This window comes from Stegostoma tigrinum, chromosome 21, assembly GCF_030684315.1.
Source record: "Stegostoma tigrinum isolate sSteTig4 chromosome 21, sSteTig4.hap1, whole genome shotgun sequence".
In the NCBI taxonomy this organism is placed as follows: Eukaryota; Metazoa; Chordata; class Chondrichthyes; order Orectolobiformes; family Stegostomatidae; genus Stegostoma; species Stegostoma tigrinum.
This window is the reverse complement of record NC_081374.1, coordinates 21456120-21483870: the sequence shown is the minus strand read 5'-3', so window position 1 is coordinate 21483870 and position 27751 is coordinate 21456120. Positions and strand designations below refer to the sequence as shown.

The 27751-nt window shown below is 38.9% G+C and overlaps 1 protein-coding gene across 1 annotated transcript in view; it reads right to left on the bottom strand.

Annotated features, from left to right (window-relative positions):
• Positions 1 to 24098, bottom strand: part of LOC125462873 (LHFPL tetraspan subfamily member 5 protein-like) — a 139623-nt gene extending 115525 nt beyond the window's left edge. Inside the window, exon 1 of the mRNA XM_048553329.2 lies at positions 23372 to 24098. Within this exon, the coding sequence (XP_048409286.1) occupies positions 23372 to 23786 (415 nt within the window). The 5' untranslated portion in view covers positions 23787 to 24098. The remainder of the gene's footprint in view (positions 1 to 23371) is intronic.
• Between the last annotated feature and the right edge of the window lie 3653 nt (positions 24099 to 27751).

Below are 27751 nucleotides of genomic sequence, written 5' to 3'. Positions count from 1 at the left end.
TGTAATCTACATGTGATTTAATTGAATTTCCAATTTGCCCTTGGGTACCACAAATAAAATTTGGGCAACATGTGAAGATAACCACATTATATTTGACTGAGTAAAAGGTATTTGAGACATTCAAATTGTATCTGCACTATATATTTACTTAAAGTTAAATCTTAGTAATCTTAAAAAAAATTTCTTAATTATAATTTGTGATTCCCATCAACTAATCTTCTTCCTTTGAATATTTGATGTTGTTGATTTTCTAACTATGAAATGATGACTGAGCTTTGTATTTATTCTATAAAATTCTGTGCGCTGTCAAAAAGACTGATTATGATCGAATGAAGCTTAGGTTATTTTATATAATTCCATGTCACCTAAACATCACTAAACATTGTAGGTAAGCACAGAAATTGTGGAATACTGCAATGACTCACTGAAATTTCGCAACTTATTGTTTCTAGCTGAACTTTGAAAATGAAATAGGAGTAAGTCCCACAATAAAACTGGCAAAACAAATGCTTTTGCCCTTTTTTGTAATAAAGTATGTTGAAATTTCAAGTGCTATGCAAGCGACCATTGTTATGATTTCATGTTTATGGCCCAACTGTCAGGAGGAACAGCCATCACAGGTAATCACTTCTTTGTGGCTGCTGTCATTTCAAATTATCAGCCATAGGTAGCCTGTGATTAGCTTCCCACAACCTCTCAACTAATTTAATGGTCACAGTCATCTATACTTAACCATGGCTTTTCTGACAGCCTTGAAAATGAGGCAAAAAAACCCCTTACATATTGTCAACAACAAAAAGGCATTTGGTCACTGAGGAGCAATTGTTTTCTTTGGATTGAAATTTTGTCTGTTTCTTCATCCAAAAGTAACATAACGGGTAGTTCTTTTTTCGTTGCTGCTGGTAGGGTCTAGTCAGGAACAAAATGGCTGCCACTTTTGCCCATGCACATGCAGCAATCATTGCCATTTAACAAATCAACTGTACTTGGAGTTTTTACATAAATTTCTGGGTGATCTGATAACATCCAATATACTTGCAAATATTTCTTTCACTAGAGTGGCATTTATATTCTGGCTTGACACTTACTGCCTGTATGTTATTAGTTTTCTCCATCTCTGAAATTACATGATTTACCAGTACCTTTCTGTTACACACTGTCTAAGATGGTGAAGGCAGCACCACTACGCAAGTGAGGAAAATAAAAGGTTTTGACTCAAATGACATGAAATGGCAAAGCTGAACAATGTAATGAGTTACAAAAACAATTCTTTTGTGCTAATAGGAGGAAACAAAAATCACAAAAGCTGAACGAAGTTGGAATAGTGCAATGTTATTGAAAAGACTAAATGGACCTAGATTGACCAGCTTGCTGAAAGACGCTGGATAACTTATCAAAGGAATTTAAGACACTTTGTCAATGTGACATTATTTCAGCAGTTTTATGGTAGATTTTTAGATCTGTAAGGTTCCAATGAGTTGTTCTTTGTACTGTAGTCTTGTCAGAAATATAGGTGACTTTTAGGACTCCTGTCTTGTTATATCCGCAATTTCATCAGATGTCATGGTTGTTTATGCCATCTGCAAAACTGTAAAAGATGCTGCAGACAAGCCACTATAAATATTAGTATCTCTCCACTATATGCACTGCTGAATACTCTATGCACACCGAGACTAAACAATTCTGCAACAATTCATTGTGGTTTGCAGAAAGAATCAGGCCACAACATCTTTATTTAAATAATTATCGGATAACTTACATCCTATATTGCTTTATTCCATTTACCATGCATGTCTTAATTTGTATTCGCTGACTATGGATTGGCTGAAATAAGATTTATTTTGAAGAGGGCAGTTTCTGCTCGTTTTTTTTTAAAGAAGTCTTCCAATGATAGTAACAATGGATTTACATGCCTGAACGATCATGACTTACTAGTTTACTGGTGCACTGATAATTATTCCGCACAATGTTCAGGATGATTGCTACATTTATCTCTGTTGCATCTTCAGTGGAATGTCCAAATTTGGACAAGTGCTTTTTATTTGTCACAATTTTCTCCTATTTTCTGTTCTGAGAAAGATAATGGGAGACCCATTTGACTGTAAAGGTTTGATTTCTCAAACTGTACAGATGCTTAAGTCCTGCCCAGAATAGTGGGTAAGACACATTTGTCGTCTGCCATATTAGATGAAGATAAATAACAGGCCCCTTTTACATAGGAATAGGAGGATGCCATTCAATTCCTTGATCCATGCTTGTAGCAGGTTTTTGGCATATGTCCATAAACTGATCAGCCATTCCACAAGAAGATAACTTTCACAGCCCAGTGGAAACTTACTATAGAATAAAATCAAATGGGAGAAGTCAAATTTCGAAAAGAAGACAAGGAGATGAGTTAAAATAGAAATGGCGTGAAAGACAAATCTGACAGCGGTCAAAATTCAATGAAAAAGAGTTGGCAAAGTGACAGGACAAAACAGAATGAAGATCAGAGGAAGATATCAAATAAAAAGAAGAGTTGGGGCAGACAGAGGAGTGGGAACAAAAATATGAGATATCAGACAGGAAGATTACAGATTAGGGTGGAGTGGAAAAAGGCAGGGAGTAGAGTGTAGACATAGTTTTATGCTGGAAACACACCTTCACTGTAAGCATTCATGATTGGAAGCTTCCACTTACAGATGGCAGAACTTTTAAAGTGAGTATTAATCACCCATAATTGATATCATAAAGCTTCACACAATCTTCTGGAGTTTCTCCCCAGTTAGTGTCTTCTAAAGAGGTGATGTAGAGAATATAGGTTTTTTTAAAAAATTTACTTGTGCAATGTGAGTGCCTCTGGCTGGGCTAGGAATTTATTGCTCATCCGTAGTTGTTCTTGAGAAATTGGTGGTGAGCTGGCTTCCTGAATTGCTGTAATCCATGTATTGCAGGTAGATCTACAAAGATGAAGCACTTATGATGGCAAGGGTAAAAAATGCACTCTGGATGGGTGATTTCAATGTCCACTACCAAGTGTGGGTTGAAAGCAGTACCACTGATCAAGCTGGTCTGGTCCTATAAGGACATAGCTGCTATACTGGGTGTGTGGCAGGTATTGAGGGCACCAACAGGAGGGAAGGATATGCTTGACCTCATCCTTACCAATCTGACAGCTACAGGATCAGTAACGGCAACCACCACACAGTCCTTGTGGAGACAAAGTAGAGCTTTCATATTGAGACAAACTTCTATCATCGTCAGTGGCACTTCCACCATGCTAAATGAGACAAACTTTGAACAGATCTAGCAACTCAAGGCTGGTCATCCATGCAGCACTGTGAGCCATCAACAGCAGCAGAACTGTACTCCATTCACAATCTGTAATCGCATGGTCTTGCATATCCCTCACTCAACCATTACCATCAAGACAGGGGATCGACCCAGTTCAATAGAGAGTGCAGGAGGGCACACCAGGAACAGCACCAGGCATTCCTGAAGATGAGGTGTGAACCTGATTAAGCCACCAAACAGGACTACTTATATGCTAAACAGCATAAGCAGCACGTGATAGACAGGGCTAAGTGGTCCCACAACCAATGAATCAGATCTAAGCTCTGCAGTCCCAGTCGTGAATGGTGATGGATGATTAAACAACTGACTGGAGGAGGAGGCTGCACAAAATATCCCCATCCTCAATGATGTAAGAGCCCAGCACCTCAGTGCAAAAGATAAGGCTGAAACTCTTGTAGCAATCTACAGCTGGAAGTGCCGAGTGATTGATCCATCTCGGCCTCCTCCAATGGTCCCCATCACAGTCTTCAGTCAATTTGTATCACTCCACGTGATATCAAAAAATGATTGGAGACGCTGGGTCCTGCAAAGGCTCCAGGCCATGACAACTTTCCGGCAAAAGTACTAAAGACTTGTGCTCCAGAATTTGCAACTCCCCAGCTAAGCTGTTCCAGTACAGTTACAATACTGGCATCTATTGGATAATGTATAAAATTTCCTAGGTATGTCCTGTACATAAAAGTCAAGACAAATCCAACCTGGCCAATTACCTCCCCATCAAAGTGACGGAAGGTGTTATCAACAGTGCTATCATGCACCAACTGCTCAGCAATAACCTGCTCAGTGATGCCCAGTATGAGTTCCACCAGGACCACCCAAATCCTGACCTCATTACAGCTTTGGTTCAAACATGGTCAAAAGAGCCAGAGGTGAGGTGAGAGTGACAGCCCTTGACATCAGGGTTGCTTTCGACCAAGTGCGGCATAAAGGAGCCCAAGCAAAACTGGAATCAATGGGTATCAGGGGAAAACTCTCCAGTAGCTGGAGTCACGGCTGACACATAGATGGGTGTGGATGTTGGAGGTCAACCGTCTCAGCTCCAGCACATTGCTGTAGTTTCTCAGGGTAGTGTCCAACCATCTTCAGCTGCTTCATCAATAGCCTTCCCTCCATCATAAGGTCAGAAGCGGGGATGTTTGTTAATGATTGCAAAATGTTTGGCACCATTTGTGGCTCCTCAGAAACTGAAGCAGTCCACTTCCAAGTGCAACAAGATCTGGAAAATGTGTCTGTGTGGGTTTCCTCTGGGTGATTCGATTTCCTCCCACAGTCCAAAGATGTGCAGGCTAGGTGGATTGGCCATGCTAAATTGCCCGTAGTGGTCAGGGGTGTGTGGGTTATAGGAGGATGGGTCTGGGTGGGATGGTCCAAGGGGCGGTGAGGACTTGTTGGGCCAGAGGGCCTGTTTCCACACTGTAGGGAATCTAATCTAAAGGAGTGCATTTATCATATGATTGATAGATGAGTACCCTTGTATTTCTAATTGGCTGCTGTACTATGAAATAAAGTGTGGGGTCTCTTGTGATGCACTGTAGTGTTTCTACTTCAGGGCCAGGAGACCTGGGTTGAAGCTTTGTTTGATGTTGAGGAATATGATAACATTTCTGAAGAAGTTTAACAAACCAAAATAGAAAATGCGAAAGAAATGTCATTACATTAAGTATCCAGACAAAAACATTGTTGTACTCTGAAACATTTCTGAAGAGGGTGCAGGAATACAGGCAAATAGGTGTATATCTGCACAGTTCATGAAGGTGGCAGAACAGGTGGAGAAAGCATTTATTAAACCATAATGTCCTTCCCTTTTATTAATAAGAAATAGAGTGCAGATCATGGAGATGATGTGGAATTTGTGAAAGATATTTTTTAGACTTCAGCTGAGTATTGTGTGGGTGTCTCATTATAGGAAATTATGAATACATTGGAGAGAGTGCAGAAGCAATTTATTAGATTATAGAACATAGGACATTGTACAGCATAGCAATGGGCCCTCATGCCCACAATGTTGTGTTGAACGTGAAGCTACATTAAACAAATCCCTCCTACCTGCCCGTGGTCCATATCCTTGCATAATCATGTACTTTTCTAAAAATTCCTTAAATACCCTGATTATATCTGTCTCCAGGAATGAAAAACTTCAGTTATCAGAATAGATAGAAGAAGTTGTGGCTCTTCTCCTTGGAGAGAAGAAAGCTGAGAGATTTGATAGCAGTGTTCATATCATGACAGGTTGAATAGCGTGGATAGGGAGAAGCTGATTTAAAGTGATATACAAACAAAGCATGGCTGATGTAAGGAAAAGCTTTTACACACAGTAAATTGGTGTGGTATGAAAGGTTCTGTCTGGAAATGTGGTGGAGGCAGGTTCAATTGAGACATTCAAGAAGGCATTGGAAGATTATTTGTATTGAAATGATATGCAAGTAAATGGGGAAAAGACAGGGCATTGACACTAGGTAATAAAATTGGTGCAGTAATTGTGGGCTGAATGTTCCCCACCTGCACTGTAAAATTCTCTGAAACATATTGGGACCTGCAAAGAGTAGAAAATTGCCTGTTAGACCCAGATAGTGAGGTTACCACTCTAATTACTTAATTTTGTTGTAAGAAAAAGTATGATAAAATAATATGTACATTTATTTTAATAGGACAGAGGTGCTCATTTTGTCTATAATTTTCTGCTTAATGTCGTAAGGGACATTAGAGCTGAAGCAGAAACTGTTTTCCATTTTGGTAACCCCTTCCGCATCATTTAGGCATGTTCAGATCAAATGTTGCATATTCAGTTGTAATATAAAAACCCCTGCCTTCATTCATTACAATAAGAAAATGAATATAAGTAGTATGGGTAAAGCATGACTTTATATGCAATTATTTTTACAATACTTTTCAGCTGCCTTAATTGTAATTAAATAATAGGGTCTTTATATAACCCTGTTAGTTGAAGTTAATACCATGTTCCTGTTGAGTAGGAGGATTAGATACAAAGAGTTTTTTTAACCTTGCCGTTGTGTTTTTATTTGATTACCATATTTTGTTAAATTTTAAACATTAATCAAGGAAATTACAATTTACGAACTTAATTATTGCATGTTAATACAATTCACTTATAAGATGGAAAGCCTATTTCAGTTATTTGGCTTTTACCATCACACAGTCTCTTTAAATTCAAAACAAAACATTTTATTCTTTTCCTATCTTGGCAACAAATATGTATCTTCTTGTTAAACTGAGTTTCTTTCAGCTAAGTCTGAGTTCCTTCATTTTTTTTTGCAGGCGTTCTTACCTCAAGACTGTGGAGTTCTTCTGCCATATCTTATCAAACTGACCACATTAATGAACTACCCCATCCCTTGCAGCATCACTCATGTCTGACTTCTACTCCATCTTGCCACACACGTTTCCTGGGACAGCTGACCACTCAGCAGAAATTTGCAGAGCATTGGCTTTTCTTGCCATCTCTAAAACAGTGCCCTGCACCTGGATGTACATTGGCATCCTGAAACTGCACCACAACAAAGTTGGAAGGTATCAGCAAAGGAGAAGATGGTGCTGCAATTTTCCGACAGGGACCTGGAAATCCTGGATGACGAGATGGCGCAAAGGAGATGTCATGCCACCTCACCTTGCCAGCCTAGTTTGAGAGTTGTCACTCAGCTCAGTGCCATTTCCAGGGTTTGGAAGAATGGCTAACAGTGTCAGAAGAAGGTCAATGGCTTCTCCACTCTCCTAAATTAAGTTCCACACAAATCTCTCTGCCACTTTACACACCCTTCTATCTCTGCTACTGCGCTCACCTCCCGCAAAGACTTTTGCTGTGCCACTCACACTATTGCTTGTATAACCTTCCATCATCATTGTTTTCCATTCTCTCCTCTCCCATATCACTAACCCTGCATGCCCTCTGTGCTGTGCCCTCAGTCCCTCACCATGTTTCCTCCAGATGCATGAATACTAACATCTGTGCCACTCACTGCCATCTCAATCTTTTCCCTCCTTTCTTTCATTGCAGGAGAAGGCCCACTGCAGATCAGAGAGAAATGCTGTGCAGGTGTGCCTGACAATAGACTCCTCATTCGCTATGAGGAGGGAATTTTGGCTCCTATAGGGGGAGACTGGGGCTGCTCCTGCAGGGAAGTGGAAATATCAGTTTTTTTTTCATTCATTCATGGTACATAGGCATCACTGGTTGCCCAGCATTTATTGCTCATCCGTGGTGACTTTTTAGGCCATTTCAGAGGGCAGTTGAGAGTCAATCATGTGGCTGTGTGCCTGGAGTTACATGTAGGCCAGAGTAGGTGAAGATGGCCAATTGTCTTCTGTGAAGGACATTAGTGAACAAAATTCATCTTTCCGCTAATCGGCAATGGTTTCATGGCCATCAAAAGACTCTTAATTCCAGATTTTTAAAAAATTGAATTTGAATGTTGTGGCAGAATTCAAACCCAGGCCCCCAAAACGTTAGCTAAGATTCTGGGTTAATAATCTAATGACTGTACCACTTGGCCATGGGCACTCATTTGAGGGTCCGTAAAAAATGGATATGGCCCATCAAATGAGAAGGTACCACTTGTGGACAGAAAGCAGAGTTAATGTAGTGATTGGAATGAGGTCAGCCAGGTGGATCAGTGATAATGGGAACTGCAGATGCTGGAGAATCCAAGATAATAAAATGTGAGGCTGGATGAACACAGCAGGCCCAGCAGCATCTCAGGAGCACAAAAGCTGATGTTTCGGGCCTAGACGGGGTCTAGGCCCGAAACGTCAGCTTCTGTGCTCTTGAGATGCTGCTGGGCCTGCTGTGTTCATCCAGCCTCACATTTTATTAGCCAGGTGGATCTTATTGAATATGAGTTCCCTGATTGGGCTTAATCTGGGCCATTCAGGGAGTTCTGGCTGACAGGTATAAACAGGAGTCTCAGGGATTCTCCTCACTTCGGGGTTTGAGTGAAGATTTGTAGCTTGGGTGCTGGACGTAGATGTTGAGTTGTTTGCCAAGCCAAGCCAAACAGAGGACAGCCCAGGAATTATTGGAAGCTTGGCATTTATCCATGGACTCCATCAACAAACACATTGAATTAGACCCGATATACTGACCATTACAATGCACAGCCGGAACCAGCACCTACCAGAAGCAGCAAAAGCCAAACCATATAAATTTGAACTGGCACAATTGTGTGCTTCATAGGAGACTACACAGCACTGAGGATGTCACCTAGAAAGGGGACAAAACATCTGCTATCAAGCCTTCCAGCTCAGCGCACACACCAACGTCGAGGACTCTCTTCAATCTAAGGACTGACTCTGAGCTAACTGGTCAGAGTCCATGTACTGTGCGCATGCAAATAAAGGGTGACAGGATACCGGCCTCCATGGAGTTATTTCAGTTACAGTTTCGGGTCCAGTGACCCTTCTGTGGTTGGTTCACTCACCGAGATGTTTAGTTAGTTGCTGACGTTTCATTATCCTGCTGGGTAACTTCATCAGGGCAGTCTCCAATTAAGTTTTTTCCCACTTGTTATTTAAACTCTGGGGTCCGTTGGAGTTGATTACCTTATTATTTTGGTAATCAACTCCATTCATGGGATATATGTGTTGCTAGCTGGGCTAACATTTTTGCCTATCCCTACTCACCTTAGAGAAATTAGTGGTGAGTTGTCTTCTTGGACAGTTGCAGTTTATTTGGTATGGGTAAACCCACCAAGCCAGTAGGGAGGGAGTTACCCCCATGCTAGCAATGACAGCTTCTTTCATCTTATTCATTCCCTCCCTTTCTCTTATTCCAGGAGAAAATTGCCTAGTGCTCTAGGGGACCTGCCATGCTGGGTCATGGTCGAGGCTGCAATGTTTTGGTCAGCGGATGAAGTGTTGTACTTGGGGCAAGATGGAAGCCTGGATCAGGAGCTGTGTCAGGGCTGTAGGTTCTATCCCTGACTCTGCATAGGATAATGCCCATTTCTGCTGTTTTCATTTGTGTGGACCTTCTCCAAGCTGCCTCAAAAGTAAATTAGTATTTCTTCTTCCCCCTATTCTCTTGCTATTATTCTTGTCCAATAAAATAAATCTATTAAATGTTAACCAGAGAAGTATCCGGAAACGCTGTCTGTTACTGTACTTGCTTACAGAAGCCGAAAGGCTCTCTACGGATGCTTAAGTAGGACATACTTTCTTTGAACTTGATTCTATTTTTTATTCAAATGTATTTTGGAGCAAGTTGTTCAATTATTTAAATAAAATTATTCAATTTATTTAATAAAAGCTGTGGAAAATGTTCAATAAACAACATGGTGAAGAAATAATTAATGTTAGTTGGTCATTTGAAGAAGTTGTCAGTTATGAGACAAATAATTCAGGATAATCTCTGGCAGTCACTTAGAGGTTTGTATTCATTGACTTTTTTCACTAGATCTTAAAAAAAATCAAATCTATCTGCACTCTTTTGATTTTCTTACACTGTTTGTATGAAAAATTTGCATATATTCAGCATCTTTTTTGTTTTCAAGACAATCCCCAAGTATCTTATCCTCAATGAATTAGGCCAGAATTTTCACTTGTGAGTTGGAAGCTTAGAGTGGGTTACCAGATTTTCACACTGAATTCCACAAACCCAGCTGGAGAGAGAGGCCTCCAGAAGGTCTCATTTTCATTCCAGGATGGGAATAGGCTGGTGGGCGTCAATGTGTCTCAGGCCCACCACCCCATTTAAAGCCCTGGAGGCATCAACAGCAGTTGCTGGATTCTGAAAGTTAGATTCTGTGAAAGTTTGGTTGCGGTGATCTACAACTTTGTGGTTGTTGAAAACATAATAAAACAAATACAAAAAAAAGTTCTCAAAATTCTCAGCCCTTCCCCTCCCCACAAACATATCATAAGCCACATCCAGTTGCCCATGCCACCTATAACCTCCCACATAAACTTTGTGCCAATCCATATCACTTCCCCATTCCTCATGGCTTTTCATGCAAATCAACCTCTACTGTTCTATCATATCCTTCATGCTAACCCATAAATCTTTCACCACTCTACATGGCCTCTGTGGGCTCATGCTAATTCACGCAAACCCATGTTCCTCAGCAACTTCTACTTGTACCCGCAATGCCAAATCCTCCAATTTGGACTTCAGGACCCCTTTAGCAATGGAATCAAATAAATTTCTTATGTTTATTGACTAATTTACTATTTTAAATAGCAATCTCATCAACAAAAATCCTTTTACTCTATTTGACTCCCTTCAACGGCTTAACTCATTTAAAAAATAGGCCTACTGCAAAGACTTTTAACTAGTTGGAACTGTCACTCAACCTATGATCTGATAGTCCCCCACCGCCATTCTGGGATTAATATGTTATTTATTGAATCATGCAGCATAAATGCTAATAATAAGAGACTTCAGGCATATGCCAGTAGACTTAGTGAAATAGCAAGCACTGATATTTTTCTCACTGTAGACTTTTCCCCCCAAAATATAAAGATCAGCAAACTTAAATGCTGTGACAGTGAGTTGGTAGTTTCCTTAATAATTTAATAGTTCTAATAGATTTATGCACTTTTTGTACATATTCATGCTTAGTTTTTTCAATCCTGAAGGATGGTTGACTCCTCCCAATGAGCATGTTATTTCCCCAAAAGGGTAATGTACCTTCTCGAATCATTCCAGCAGCTTTAGAGCTTTTCTTGCAAAGACATATTTTGGATTGCCCAGGCTTTGGTTAATTTTTCACCTCTGATAGTGCAGCATTCCCTCAGTACAGTAATGAGCTGGAAACCAAATCTTGTGTACAAATCTTGGAATTATACTTGAATCTGCAACCTTCCAGCTGAAAAATGTGTACTATCCCTGAGCCAAGCTTACACTGAAAATCTTCGGCCAACATTATATTCTTACTTCAAGAAAGAAACACTTCTGAAATTGTCACCTATCTTCAAATGTGCATGCAAATTATTTTCACAACCAAATCATGTTTCAACTAACCAATTCTGGTTTTATCCACGAGGGAATCAAATAAGGCAACATAGTCTAGAATTGGAATACAATCTGAGATTCAAGTCAGGGAATCATTACTGGAAAGCACAACTACAACAGCTGCCATTTGCAATTAGAATGCTTTTACGAAAGAATTATAGTTGAAGGGAACACTTGGAATGCTAACACAGCATAGAATGAAATGGTCTTACTACTGTGTTTCGTAACTATACAAACTTGGACAAAAGATTGTTATGTTTCTGTCTGCCAAAAGTAAGCAAAAACACAAAGAGCAGTACCAATAAGTAGAAATGGGAAAAGAAATGTTACACACACATGGTTACGTCAAGTGTTGATCTATACTCTTGTGGCTGGAAACATAAAACTGACGTTTTCAAAAACAGACTTTTTGAAACACCGGCTAAGGTGATTTGAGTTTACAGTCAAGCTGACTCACCAAATTGCATTACTATACATCCCCCATTCTGGCTCCATTGAGAATGAGACAGTAAGTCCGTAAAACCTGTCTGGGAACCATAAAAGATCTCATTTCATGTGTTATTAAAAAGGCATCTATAACAATCAATGAAGGGGTTCAACTATTCTAGATGACACAGATGCCTTTTTAATAGGACGGGAAACATGAAATATTTTATAGTTTTAAGTCAACTTTGCATGTATGAAGCTGCAGTTAGAGCTATCTGTCAATATTCCCATTTTTGACCTATGATGGAGGAAAGATTGATGAAGCTGCTGAAGTTGGTGGGATCTAAGACACTCCTCTGAGGAACTCAGATGTCCTGGAGCTGAGATGACTGATATCCAACAGTCACAATCATCTTGCTTCATGCTAAGTATGTCCGCAGCCAGTTAATGGGTTTTTCCAAATTCTCAATGATTTCAGTTTTACAATGGCTCCCTTATGCCATGCACAGTCAATTTCAATCCTGATGTCATAGGGAGTCATTCTCACCTCAGCTCGGAATTCATCTCTTTTGTCCATGTTTGAGCTAATATTGTAATGAAGCCAGGAGTTGAGTGACCCTGGTGAAAACCAAATCAGTGAGCAGGTTATTTCCAAGCAAGTGCTGCATGATATTATAGTTGATGACACCTTCCATCACTTTACTGACAATCAAGGGTATACTGATAAAGGGTGATTGGCTGGGTTTGGATTTGTCCTGCGTTTTGTGAACAGAAAATAACTGGGCAATTTTCCACATTGTTGAGTAGATGCTAGTGTAGTAGATCTACTGGAGCAGCTTGGCTAGGACTTTTGTTGGACTGTTACCAAAGACCACTTCTTTAAGCCAAGCTATGTTTAAATAGTACTGCAGATCCCCAATATTCCTACGGATCTGGTGTATGATGTTATGAACTAATTTTGCCTCCTCGTAAAAAATTTTAAGGTAAATGGCAGGAAGTTTAGAGAGGATTTGAGGAAAACATTCTTCGCTCAGAGGATGTTGGGCTTCTGAAATGCACTGCCTTGGAGGTTAATTGAAACAGATAACCTCACAACCTTGAAAATGTACTTGGGGGAGCCCTTGAAATGTCATAACATTCGAGGCATTCACAATTGGTCACAATTTGTTCAAACTAATAAGCACCCGGTTGGCCAAATCTCACAAAGTGCCAAGCCATTGTTAGTCTCATCCCCCATTGCTTGCAAAGTAACAGTGTTAACGGAATTCACAATGAGTTCAGTGACTTGTTTTCCAAAGTACAGCAATACTTTCCATAGTCCTTGGTTTTTAAAAAGTCTTCAGTCAAAAATAAAGAAAAAAGAAGCATGTTGTCTACACAGGCTATAGATCACTCTTGTTCCTTCTCTTCATATTAAAACTTCTGAAAAACAGTCCTATACTTATCTTTTAGTTCTGAACCATTTGCAATGCCACATAAACACCAGAAAAATCTGACTTTAGTCTCTTGCTATTGATGATTTTTAAAATCACATCACAGCATCTTTCTTATCCTCTCTTCCTCATATTCTTGTTTAGCTATCCCTTATTTGCTTCAATGTTATTCACTTCAACTACACACTATGGTGCTGAATTTCATATCCAAACCACCTTGCAATGAAATGAGTGCTCCTGCATTTTAATTGTATTTTTTAATGACTAGCATATTTATGGCCCTACTTCTGAGCTCATTTTCAAGTAGAAATATCTTATGTCTAATCTATCAAAACATTCCATTTTAAAGTTCTCTAACCTTAAATGTCTTGGTTTTCCCTTTTCTAAAAAATGGAGCCACTACCTGATAGTTGATTTGATGGGGCTGTTTGCAGATAAAGTGACATCTGGCAAGTGGGAGGCTTTCAAAAGTGAGATAATCTGAGTTCAGGGCCTAGCATTGAGAAGGCCAAGAGTAGGGAACACTGGATGACCAGAGATATTGAGACTTTGGTCAAGAAAAGGACAGAGGCATATGTCAGGTATAGGTGGCTGGGATCAAGTGAGGAGTATAGGGGTATATGAGTACAGTCAAGTGGGAAATTAGGAGGGCAATAAGGGGATATGAAATAGCTACGGCAGATAAGGTAAAGGAGAATTCAAAGAGATTCTACAAGTATATTAAGGGCAAAAAAAGTAACTAGAGGCAAAAAATGGCCCCTTGAAGACCAACAAGATAGTCTATGTGTGCAGCCAGAAGAAATGGATGAAACCCTAAATGAATATTTCTTGTCAGTGTTTACCATGGAGAAAGACATGGAAGCTGGAAAACTCGGGGAAATAAATCATGATGTCTTGAAAAGAGTCCACTTTACTGAAGGGGCGGTGTTGGTGGAATGAAAAAACACATAGGTAGATAAACCCCAGCAACCTGATCAAGTGTATATCAGGACTTTGTGGGAAGCAAGGGAAGAAATTTCAAGCCCATAGTGGAGATATTTGTATCATTAACAGCCATGGTTGAGGTGCTAGAAGACTGGCAGGTGGCTAATTGTGATGATAATATGTCTTTAAGAGTTCTACTTTGTCTTAGTTCTTTTTAAAGAAAAGCTTTAAGACAAAGGTAATGAGATACCTATTGAAAACTTGTATAGTAAACAGCTTGTGAGGACTTGGGGTTTTTTTTAAAGTTGGAACAATAGAAGCAGCTTGAATGGGTATGATCAAGTTCCCACAGAACTGGGATTTTTAGTTTCTTAGGTTTCTGAGTAGCAGTTCTTGCTAAGTATGTCACTCCCTGCTGCATACTCTCAGAGTTCTGTTGATGTTTTTCCTCCTGGGCGGCTGGAGTTTTAATGAGATTGCATTTTGTCAAGGGTACATGTTGCGAAGTTGATTAGAGTACTTGTGGTTTGGGAGGCAGGAAGTTAGAATTTGGTGTTTGTGAAATGCTGGGGGAAAATCATTGTGAGTTGCTTTAAAAAATGTGCTTTATATATGCTTAGATTAGAGATTTAAAAAAAAATGTCTGTGAGCAGCAGCTTGAAATTTTGCAAGTACATAGACAGTACGCGAATTGAAACGTTTGTATCAAATGTTAGCAGGCCAAGCAGCATTTTTTTTTACCAAGAGATTAAGTTTTGAATTTAGCCAATCAATTTGAACCAGGCACTTAGATAGCAAAAACTAATTAAATTTAAATCTGATGGTTTTGACAACACAGGACCAATCTTATTGTAAGAAATTGATATGTCATCAAAGGTATAAAAGAAGGGGCATTTGGGCAAAGACAAGAGAGCAAACTGCCATCCGCCAGCATTAACAGCTCTCAGCTCTCAAGAGAGAATCATTGGCTTTCTCAGACTCCGCTCAGCCCTAGAGAAAACACCATCTAAAGAACAAAAATATCCATGACACAACTAGTGAATACTCTTGACAGAAGAATCAACAGAGAAGGCACATGACATTCTGGAAGACACATAACCTGGATGTATTTTCGTGAGACTAAATTAAACCTTTTTTATTTTATTTTATAGATATGGGACTGGTATTTACTGAAACAGTGTGCCATTAGAATCTTGTTTTATTTGGGAACAGTTAGTAATTAGAAGGGGTTGATTCTGTTTGTTAATATTTTAGTTAAGTTGTTCACTGTTAGCGTTAGATAAATAAATTGTTACTTGTTGTAAAATGAACCTCAGGGATTTATTTTATATAGCCACTAGAAGTTACTGAAAGGCAGGTTACACCACTTTTCACACTTCTTTTACAGATTATATGGTGAGCCGCTCCTCTTTGGGTGTTTTGGTTTTAATTCACAAAAGGTAGTCAACCTCTGCTTCATAACATATGTTTACGGGATATTACTATATTGGAACAGTTAATTACTAACAGCTACTGTATCTTTTATTTAGTTAAGCATTTCAAGAGAGCTACAGCTAAGCCAATCATTTTCATTTTTTGTTATATTTTAACTAGAGTATATGAAAAAATTGTGTTTTGCTTAATGTCGAGTAGATTGGCCAGTTGATATGTAACTGCAACTCCTCACCTTACACTTACCTTTAAAATAAAGAAACGTTAGGGTCTAGACTACCTTTTTAATATATTGTGAGGGGGTTTGGTCTGGTCCATTATATAAGATTGTGCCATTATTTAAGAAAGTTGGGAGGAGAAGCCAGGGAACTACAAAGTGGTGAGCCAGACGCCAGTGGCGCATGAGTAGTTTGGAGTGGTGAGCATGATTCTGAGAGACAGGATCTATATGTATTTATAAAGGCAAGACTGAATAGGGATAGTCAACATGGCTTTATGAGTTTTTTGAGGAGGTAAGCAAGAAAATAAATGAAGGCAGAGAGGTAGACATTGTCAACATGGACTTTAGCAGGACATTTGTCAAGGTTCCACATGGTAGACTACTTAGTAAGGTTAAATCAGATGGGATCCAGGGAGTACCAGCCAATTGAATACAAAACTGGCTTGACAATGGGAGACACTGTGGTTTTAGAGGGTTAATGATCAAACTGGAGGCCTATGACCAGCGGTGCGCTGCAAGGATTGGTGCTGGGTCAACTTTTGTTCATTATTTATCTAAAAGATTTGCATGAGGAGGATATAGGAGGCATGGTTAGTAGGTTTGCAGATAACACTAAAACTTTTGGCACAGTGGACAGAGAAGAAGATTGTCTAAGTGTGCTAAGAGATCTTAATCAACTGGGCCAGTGGGCCAAGATGTAGTTTAATGCAGATAAATGTGAGGTGTGACATTTTGGTCATACAAACCAGTGCAGGACTTACTCATAGATAATAAAGTGTGAAGCTGGATGAACACAGCAGGCCAAGCAGCATCTCAGGAGCACAAAAGCTGACGTTTCGGGCCTAGGCCCTTCATCAGCTTTTGTGCCCCTGAGATGCTGCTTGGCCTGCTGTGGTCATCCAGCTTCACATTTTATTATCTTGGATTTTCCAGCATCTGCAGTTCCCATTATCTCAGGACTTACTCATAAATGGTTGGGATCTGGGGTGTGTTGTCAAACAGAGAGATCGCAGGTTACAAATACATATTTCTTTGAAAGTGATGTTCCAGCTAGACAGTGTGGCGTAAAAGGTATTTGACATGCTCACCTTCATCAGTCTGAGCATTGGGCATAGACGACATCATGTTACAGCTGCACAAGACATTGATAAGGCCATATTTGGAATACTGCATACAATTCTGGTCACCCTGCTATAGGAAGGATGTTATTAAACTGGAAAGGTTAGAGAAACGATCTCAAAGGATGTCCCTGAGACTTGAAGGTTTCAGTTATAAGGAGAGGCTGGGTAAGCTGCGAATTATTTTGGCTGGAGTGTAGGAGGCTGAAGGGGTGGCTTTTGTAGAGGTTTCTTAAATCATGAGGAGCATACATAAAGGGAATAGCCAAGGTCAGTTCACCAGGGCAGGGCAGTTCAAAACTGGACAGCATGGGTTTAAGGTGAGAGGGGTGAGATTTAAAAGGGACCTGAGGGGCAACTTTTACACACAGAGGGTGGTATGTACATGGAATGAGCTGCCAGAGGAAGTGATGGAGGCAGGTAGAATTACCACATTTAAAAGACATTTGGATAGGTACATGAAGAGGAATGGCTTCGAGGGACATGCATCAAATGCAGGCAAATGGGGCTCAATCAGTTTAGAAAACCTGGTTGGCATGGATGAGTTGGGCTGAAGGGCCTGTTTGTGTGCTGCATGACTCTATAAATCCATGATTCTATAAATACAACTTCTCAGTTCTGCTTTCATCAAATAAATCACCTTTTCCATTTCTTCTAGTCCCTTTTTATAACAACATGCACACAAAACAGCACTTCAAGCATGATCTACCAAGATCTTACAAATTAAACATAACAGTTCTGAATTTCAGTTCTGTCTTTCAAGAAATGAATCCTGACCCTCTGTTTTCTTTTTGTTCTGGGCTTGATTAACTGACAAGGATAGATTAACAGATTTGTGCAGCTGTACCCCAAATCCTTTTTCACCTTACCCTGTTTAGATTTCTACTGTTCAACGAACATGCTATCTTCTTACTCTTTTTACCAATGTGTACTATCTCTCTCTTAAGTGTATTGAAATTCTTTCCAGTGCTGTTCATATTTGATGACTCATAAAGAAACATTGCAAACTGTTATGCAGAGAAACATGCCTGACTAGAATTGCGCTGAACTAGCCAAGACACCCAATAAATCTTTTATCCTATTACCACATTAACTATACTCAATTTTCCTTCTAACGTTACCTATGGATTGAGTTACATGTATTTTTTCGCTGTTATTTGCCTCATCCATATGTATATAACTGTTGCCTGATACAGGGTTATTTCTGGTTGGTGAACACAGTTGTATGGCCACAGCACATACTAAAAATGTAGTTATGACTTAAATAAATCTATAACATGGTGCATCCGATGGCCATAATAAGTACGGGCTTAAATTACAAAAACTGTGTCTCATAACTGTGTTTAACAACTTTAACATAGAAAGGCAAATAATTAATTGTCTGTCTGTTAAATTTTTAAAAAGTCAAAAAAGAAGCTCCTTAACCAAGCAGTATATCTACTTAATAGGTAAACACCACTGTTTGGAGAAACAATGATTGTTGGATGTTGACCCAGATATGCAAAAAAGGAGGGAAATTAGAATATAAGCCGTTATTAGAACATGGTGTGCTTTACCACGTAGTCTCACAAGGAACAGATTACATCATTGTGTAAAGTGGATTTAATTCAATACACGTAAAGAAGAATCATAAAAAGAAACACAAGGGCAAATTTCTGTCTTCGCAAGCCATGGGATGGAGACACATTGTGAGGTGGGGTGTGCTGAAATTTGTATTTGAAGTATAGTGTATTTTGAAATGGAGTTAGGAGAGGTTTGGTGAGTAGATGCGACCTACAATCGATGTGGCAGGGCAATGCAAAATCTGGTAAGAAGATTGTGATGTTTCACAGGGCTGTATTGTTTCAAGTTTTAGCTTTATTTCTTTATTTTCCATTTTTACACTAAGAAAACTGTAGCGCTGAACCTATTTCTTTCTTTTTAACATCTGTAACAAATGGTTTGAACATAGATAAATTATCCCTAAGGTGGCACCGTGTATGACTACATTGTATGCTTTTCACTGTACTTTTATACCTCATGCTTGAGTACATGTGACAATGAAACCTAAACCTAAATCTAAATCTAAATTTAAAGAGTAGTGTTAGAAAAGAAACAGCTAGTCATTTAATAATATTTGATTAAACAATGGCACAGCAGAAGCAGCATTCATTACTTCAGTATAGCGTATTTAGAGCCTCTGTTCTGTACACCACATGAACTGGGTCCTACTTAGAGCTCTCTTATCGAAGTCTGGATGTATGCTGCATGGACAGAAGTTACGTACAAAATCATAGAAGCCATTGAGCTCTCTCTGCTGCATGTAAATGGGAAGAAATTCGGTGTTTCAAAGAGAAAGATGGAAATGAGACACTTTTTATGCATATTTCTGATGGAGGCCATGAAATGTGCAAGCATCTGAAATGTAAAGTTCTACACTATTCAGGAGGTACAACTCTCAGCATTGAGCATAACACTATCCTTTCCCAATACTATTTGTTTAAGCCTGAGTTACAGGATTCATCTTTGTTTGTGTTGCGGTAGTAGCTGAGGAACAGAAAAAAATGATGCAGAGGTAGCCAGGATAAAATATTTCTCCATTGTTTTTGGGCAGGAGCACTCAGTGCAGAGAGCAGCCATGGATACTTATTGAGGCCTAGCTCCTCATAAGCTGCACCTACTCACTATTTCTTAAGAAAATATGGGCAATGTTGACTGTTATAGAAAGAGGTCATCGTGGCTACTCTAAGTTGCAAAAAATGTCATTGTATTCTGTGGTCAGATATCAACAAGTATAGAATTCATTTCTTCTCTATTTTTGAAGGTGATCAGATTCATATGAAGAGCTCTACTGGCTATATGAGCACTCCCATGGTCCATAAATGGAAGGAGACCCTGCTGTCTGGTGGAAGCTTTGAGTCCTAAAGAGTTCAAGCTCCCCTTGCATGGTGAAAGCTGTTGCCTATAAACAATGGCTGCAATTTCCTCAATTTGTGTAAACTGGCGGCTGTCAGATGATAAACACTTCTTTGGGTTGGTTTAGAAGGATGCGGTAGTATGAAAAGCTGTTCAATTCTGTGAACAATCATTTTTAATGCAGATGTTAGGGTTACATTGATTATTGTACAGTAAATCACACAATTCTGAACACCCAGTTTTGAGAAGCAAAGGCAGTGAATATTTAGTTCTTTTGACATTTCTAGGTGCAGGGCTAGGTACGTGCCAGTAGTAGCCAAGGGTCATTGCACATTCTTTTTGTCTTTTTTTCTAAGTTACCTTTCTGATCTCAATTATGGCAATATGTTCGGAATCCAGGAAAACCTCTCCTCACATGTTTTGAAGAGAGAGCTCAAAGTCAGCATTATGGAAAAATGATGAAGAAAGACATTAGCAAGAAAAAGAAGAGACATTATAATGAAAATGGAATTGTGGCCAACAAATTCAGTCAATTGTTTGAGAAAGTTGCAGCAAGGGGAAACTAAAACCACAGAAACGTTCTACAAACCTTTATTCTCCTTTTAAAGGGAACACATGAAGATATTCAGGTTTTCACTTCTTGTGGATAAGGTCTCATGTGTGGGTAGAGCTTTGCCTTTCAAAATAGAAATGCGGCTATACACTTTATTGTGAGGAATGAGATCCAGTGTTCTGATAATACAGATTTATTAATTGCTTGACTGCGGAATCAGGTGGATTGCCTGTGCTAAGTTATGTGTCTATTGTGCATGGTGTCCCTTGTGTGATATGTGTGTTTTTAGATTTGATTTATCCTTGAGGGCCTGCAATATATAAACTCTTCATAATTGCAGTGAGCAAACTTATGGTCGATTATTATTAACTACATTTGCTGAGGAGTGGAACAGTACAATGCATTTTCTAAAAGACTATGGATAGTTGAAGGTAATAATTATTATTTTGGGCGGCACGGTGGCTCAGTGGTTAGCACTGCAGTCTCACAGCGCCAGGGACCTGGGTTCAAATCCAGCCTCGGGTGACTGTCTGTGTGGAGTTTGCACATTCTCCCCGTGTCTGCGTGGGTTTCCTCCAAGTGCTCCGGTTTCCTCCCACAGTCCAAAGATGTGCAGGCGAGTTAGATTGGCCATGCTAAATTGCCCGCAGTGTTCAGGGACGTGTGTGTTTTAGGGGGATCAGTCTGGGTGGGATACTTCAAGGGGCAATGTGGACATGTTGGGCTGAAGGGCCTGTTTTCACACTGTAGGGAATCTAATCTAATCTAACTTCATTTCTTTCCTTTCAGTTATACAAACTTTAATTATCCTCTATTAGCTTATATGGGACTTTAGTCCAAATTATTGCTTTTCTTGACTGCATTGATGCACAAAAGTGCTTGGAGAATTAAATGATCCCTAGCTTGCAATAGTACGTTTTCTTTCTCACATGATGTTTCAAAGAATTCAGAAGAGACATTATGATGATACGTGAGTCAATTAATTATTTTCATTCTATGCAACTTTTTCTCCTCAAATTATTATTAAATGACACAAGTGTTTAGATCATAGAGTCATACAGTCACAGATTCACACAGCATGGAATCCGATTCTTCGGTTCAACCAGTCCCGACTGACAATGTTCCTAAACTAAACTAGATCCAATTGCCTGCGCCTGGTCCCTATCCCTCCTAACCTTTCCTATTCATGAATTTATCCAAATGTCTTTTAAACTTTGTAACTGTACCTGCATCCACCACTTCTGGCTGTTCATTCCACACATGAACCACTCTCTGTGTAAAAATAAAACTGCCTCTCAAGTCTTTTGTAAGTCTTTCTCCTCTCACTTTAAAAATATGCTCCCTAAATTTGAGCTCTCCAACCTTAAGGAAAAGACCTTGTCATTCACCTTATCAATGCCCCTCATGATTTTATAAATCTCAAAGATGTCACCTCTCAACCACCTATGTTCCAGTGAAAAATCAAACCAGTCTTTATAGTCTATTTTTCTATCTCAAAACCTCCATTCCAGGCAACATCCCAGTAAATCTTTACTTAACCCTCTCCAGTTTGCTAAGATCCTTCCTATAACAGAGCAATGAGAACTGCACACAGTACTTCAAAAGAAGCCTCACCAATGTCCTGTATAACCTCAACATTTTGTCCCAACTCTTTTATTCAAGGCCTGAGGAATGAAGGCAAGCATGCTTCTTAACCACCCTGTATACATGTGATGCAAATTTCAAAGAATTGTCTCCCTGAACCCCTAGATCTTTCTGTTCTACAACACTAGCCAGGGCTCTGCAATTAATGTATAAGTCCAGTCCTTGTTTGTGTCTCCAAAATGTAAGAATTCACACTTACTCAAATTAAACTCCATCTGTCACTCCTCACAATTGATTAAGATCTTTTTGTAACCTTAGGCAACCTTTCTCACATCCACTATACTGCCAATTTTGATGTCATCTGCAAACTTGCTAACCATGCCTCCTATATTCTCATCCAAACCATTTGTATAAATGGCAAACAAAAGTGGACCCAGTACCAATCCCCAAGGTACACTGATTTTTTTTAGCTCTGTTGTGTGGGTATGCTGGAGGTATTATTTCAGTGTACTCATGTTGACTCATGTTTAATAGACTTTTATGAATGAATATAGAAAATTTGTCGACTTATTCCAATGAAAAAATATTTGTGTAATTTACTTGGAGTTGGGGAAGCAATTCAAAGTAGGGCTTCTTTGAATGACACAAAGCTATCAAGGAAGTTTGACTTGCATGACAAATAATGGTGCAATCACTTACAATATATTTTGAATACAGTTTTTTGAGACAGCCCATCCTTAGATGTGTGAATCTGTAAAATTCAGACAGTGCATTGAATTCCCATGAAGGAGTTTTCATTAGTCTATTGGTTGTGTAAAATTTCAAACTTTACCAAAATGTCAGAAAGGACTTGATGCTAATTTTTAAATACTAACTTTATTGGAATAAGCATTTAATTGCAAAATCAGTAATAGGATTAGTTGGAAAAGACTTGCAGAAAAAAATGTGTTTGAAGGGCTATCAAATATTGTATTAGATAAATCAAACTGCTCAGGCAATGTCAATCCAAAGTTAATAGAATTAGTTGATTAACTAATGAAGAGGAAAACAATAGGTCCCAAGTGAGTTTAAAGCTGTAACCCGACCTAAGGATTTAGGTGACATTTTCAAACTAAGGGTTTCATTGTTATGCCAATAGATGATTACTAAGAAAACATACTATGGTAGATCTCACAACTTTTAAAGACAAAAACAACTTTCAATAATCAGATGCCTACAATTATGAGCATTTATTGATAGATTAATTAAAATTTGCAACGAAATAATAGTAAGGTATCATAAAGAAACGGTTTATCTTGGACAAAGCAGTAATATTACCACCACGATACACCCATTTCCCCGAAAAGAAAACGAGACCTTCTTCGGGAACTTGGGAAGGCAGAAACATTGTTCTAATTGTAAGAAGGAAAGTTAATATATGGACCCAAGTGTAATATTGAAGTAATGGAATTGCAGTCAGGCTGGGAGGTAGCTGGCAGTATTAGAACTTACCTGATGCGAGTTGCATCCAGGCGCAGACTTTATAGACCGTGGCAGAGTTGCAAAAGAAAAAGAGACTGAAGCAAACAAGGCAACCAATGATCAGAAGCATGGAGATGCCAACGAAGAACATGGCAGTTTTGAAGGCTCCCGAGGGGATGGAACCGAAATCCAGAGCGCTTCCTTTGCAGATCAACTCCCTAGTCAGTCCGTTCCCGATACAGTAATGAAACAATCCGAAATAGCCAGCCTGGGGCGTATTGATACTGTCCCCAATCCAATAGGGCTGGATAAAAATGACCACAGTTATAATGGCAAAACAAATGGTGAAAATAGCCCAGAGAACACCTATTGCTCTGGAATTCCTCACATAATTGGTGTGATAGATCTTAGCAGCCTCTTGGGCTGGTAACATTTTGTCCCCCATTCTTAAAGACTTGAAAGGCTTTTAAAAGAAGGAAAAAAGATCAGGTCTCAATCAATTTGTGCTTTGCACTTGTTCTTTTTTGATGCAGATAATCGTCAGCTAAGATGCTTTCTCACTGGCTTTTTCTTGAGTCATGTTGCTAAGGAAACGAACTGTTGGGTCTGAACAATACACAAATAAATTCTGCTCGACTCGAATGTGTTCTGCCCTGGCTCTGGGTCAAATCGCCTTGGTCCGGTATTTGTTCTCTGGGGTGGGGAGCGGTCTCCACACGCTGAGAGTTTCAGTACCGTGGACAGCAGCTTCATATGAACAAGAGTTTGAGGGTGACGCGAAACTGACGTACAAACGCGGCTCTCACAGCAGACTTCGGGCAGTCTGGTTTATTAAAAAGGCAATAACTCAATTTCAGAGAGTATCTGTTAATGATATTTTACGCAACGTAGTGGTGAGGTCGGGCAAGAAGTTCCTGAAACTCGTTGATACACAGGTATTCTTTGTTTTTAAAGTGTAATTTTCAAGTCTTGTTTATGGTGGGTCCCATTGGTGTGATCGTTACTACGAGAGGATAAGATCTGTTTCAAGTATAACAAAGTGAAAAGATGCAAAGAGTGTTTTCTTAAGGAAACAAGTGTATTTTCTGGCATGCACCATGTTCACTTTCGTGGAACTACCGATAGCATAATTGCCATTTAAAAGTATTCTTCTGAAAAGCACACATTTCCAGTGACAGGCCACTACATTGATTACTTGTTAGAATAAGTATAATTTTTTCAGTGTTTGGTTGAAAGCCGTAATATTTCAGAATAAAGCATTGTATATATTTATGATATTTGTCATACATTGTGAAACATACAATTTTGCAGCATCAGTATGAGATATGGAAAGTAAAAGGTTAAGTTTGCATAACTGAATGAAACTTATAAAGGATCGTTTCTCTGATTTATTGCCTTTGATAAGGAACATCACCAGTCAAAATTAAAGTTTGGAAATTGGGTCTGCACAATATAAACATTTTCCACCAATGGTTGTGTAGTTGAATTTCAAATTTGAGCTGAATTGTCCACGAGATGCCCACCAATAGTATGAAGTCAGAGCATTATTGCAGTGGATCCTATCACATTCAGATCATATAATGAAAGAAATAGGAAAGGAGATTGGATTATGTAATCTCTGGTTGCTATAAGAATATGTACAGAATTAGAGTTCTTAGGCAGTTTCAAAACCTTTGCCATGGGATATTTTCTAATCAACATAGAACATAGAACAATACAGCGCAGAACAGGCCCTTTGGCCCTCGATGTTGCACCAACTTGTGAACTAATCTAAGCCCCATGTTCAGAAATGTTATTACACTACTCTGCAGTACTCTGGGGCTTGACCCCAGGTCTAACATAGTTCAGATATAGGGACAAGAGACACAGGTATGCGAAAATTAACCTCACTATTCTTCATGTTTAGGAGCAGGAGATAAGATTCATACACGATTGCTCTATAACAATCCTTGGTTGGTATGCACATGTGTGGATTGTATTGCAAATTGGATGGTCAATACTCACTATGAACCAATAGGCTGGCGATAGTTTGGAGGCTGAGTTTGGCTGAGTTACTGGCAAGACCCACAACCAGTGGAACTCTGTGTCAACAATGAAATATTGCTTTTTCCATGACAAGAATTAGGAAAGAATGTGGTTAAGTACTTTAAGTGCATTTTCTCATTATACAAGAGATTTTAAAAAAAAGTCTTCACGGAATGTGGGCATCACTTGTCAATGTTTGCTCCCATCCTTCATTGCACATGAACTAAATGGCTTGCCAGGCCTTTTCAAAGGCCAGTGAATGGTCAACCACATTGCTGTAGGTCTAGAAACATGCATAATCTGGACCAATGAATGTAGCAGATTTCCTTCAAGTACATTATTAAAGTAGATGTTTTATTTTAAACAGGAATCAATTGTAATTTCATAAGAGTAACTTGTATTTCCAAAATTATCAATTTAAACAAAAAAAAAATTCCACCAACCATGGCAGTACTTGGACCCAGTTTGCTGGAACATCAACCCAGGTGACTGAATTAATAACCCAGTGACATTACCTCTAGGCCACCATTTCCTCACATATTCCCTACTGAGTAGCTGACATCATAAAACAATTCACTGAAACTTCTAAATTATCTTTCTCCAGATAGAACTAAGGCAATGTCTACCTTGAGGACAATATTATGCAATGTATGGTCCAATGTTTATTGAGGATGGCTTGCATGCTTAAAATCTAAAGCAAGTACCATCACCTGAGAAAAGATATTGATAAAAGTATTAACTAAACTTGGAACAGGGGACTTTCATCCTCGAGTCTTAAAAGATGAGGCTGCACAATGCACAGGTCTATTGATTATAGTCTTGCAAAATCCCTTAGATTCTGGAATGGTCCAAGTAGATTGGAAAATGTTCATGTAACAACTTTAATCAAGAAAGGAGGGTGACAAAAGCAGGAATCCCTGGCCAGTTAGCTGATAATGTGTCATAGGGAAATAACTCGAATCCATTATCAAAGTGGTTCTAGTTAAACACTTAGAAAATCATAATGGGATCAGGCACAAGCAACGTATGTTGTAAAAGGTAAATCATATTTATCTCATTTATTAGAGCTGTTTAAGGAAGCAGAATAAAGATGGATAAAGAGGAATGTATAGATGCAATAACCCTCAATTTCTAAAATATCTTTCATAAGACATCAAAGGTTTTTACATAAGCTAAGAGTGTATGATATAAGGGGTGACATATTTGGCTGGATAAAGGATTGATTAGGTAATATAAAGCAGACAGTAGGAATAAAGTCTTTTAAGGTTGGCATTGTGTAAATAGTGGAGCAGTATAAGGATCAATAGTGGAGTCTCAACTCTTTAAAATCTATATCAATAACCTGGATAAAGGGCTGAATATGTGGTAGACAAGTTTGCCAATGGTATCAAGGTGGAAAATACGTTGACATCAGGTAATAAAAGATTACAAAAGAATTCAGGTTGGTTATGTGAGTGGACAAATAATGGCAGTTGAAGTATAATGTTGGAAAATATGATCTTGGGCAGTTTGGCAGGAAGAATAGAAAAGTAGCAGATTACTTAACTGGAAAAACATGGTACGACTCTGGTATGGATGAAACTGGGCATCTTGGAAAATGTATTACAAAATGTTGCTATGCATTTACAGCAAGTGTTTGGGGAAGAAAATGGAATGTCCTTGTTTATTGTACATAAATGTAATTTTGTTGCAGTTGTACTAGGCCCTAATGAGACCACATCTACAGTATTGTGGACCATTTTGTTCTCCATACTTGGAAAAAGGACATTATATTGTTAGAAATGGTTCTTTCAACTGATTTCTAGAGTGGAGAGCTTATCATGAGGAAATGTTGAACAAGTTGAGCCTATGAGAACAGAAGACTAACTTGTTGAAATATATAGATCCTGAAGGGACATGATAGGATGAAGAGCTGGTAGAATATTTCCTCTTGTGTGGAGACTAGAAATAGAAAACATAAGTTAAGAATAAGGGCATCTCCCTTTTAAGATAGAAATGTGGAGAATGTTTTCTGTCAGAGGGCCATTATTCTGTAGAAATCTCTTCCTCCAGCAAAGAATAGATGCTGGTTCATTGAATATATCAAGATAGAATTAGATAGATTTCTGTTAGATATTGAATCAGGGGTTATGGGGCAGACAGAAAAGTGGAGTTGACACCATAACCAGGAGTTATATTAAACATACATTGAAAGAGTTACAACATCAGAAAGATAAGTTATTTATGATGAAATCTTAGAGAAATAGTTTTTCATGATTTCTAGTATAGAGATACATAAGCCAAACAAAAGATGGTTCTTCAAATCTATATGTTATTAAAGCAATAACATTACCGGGCCACTCCAAAAGCCACTGTAGCAACTTTATTGCATTTCAAGGCACAATT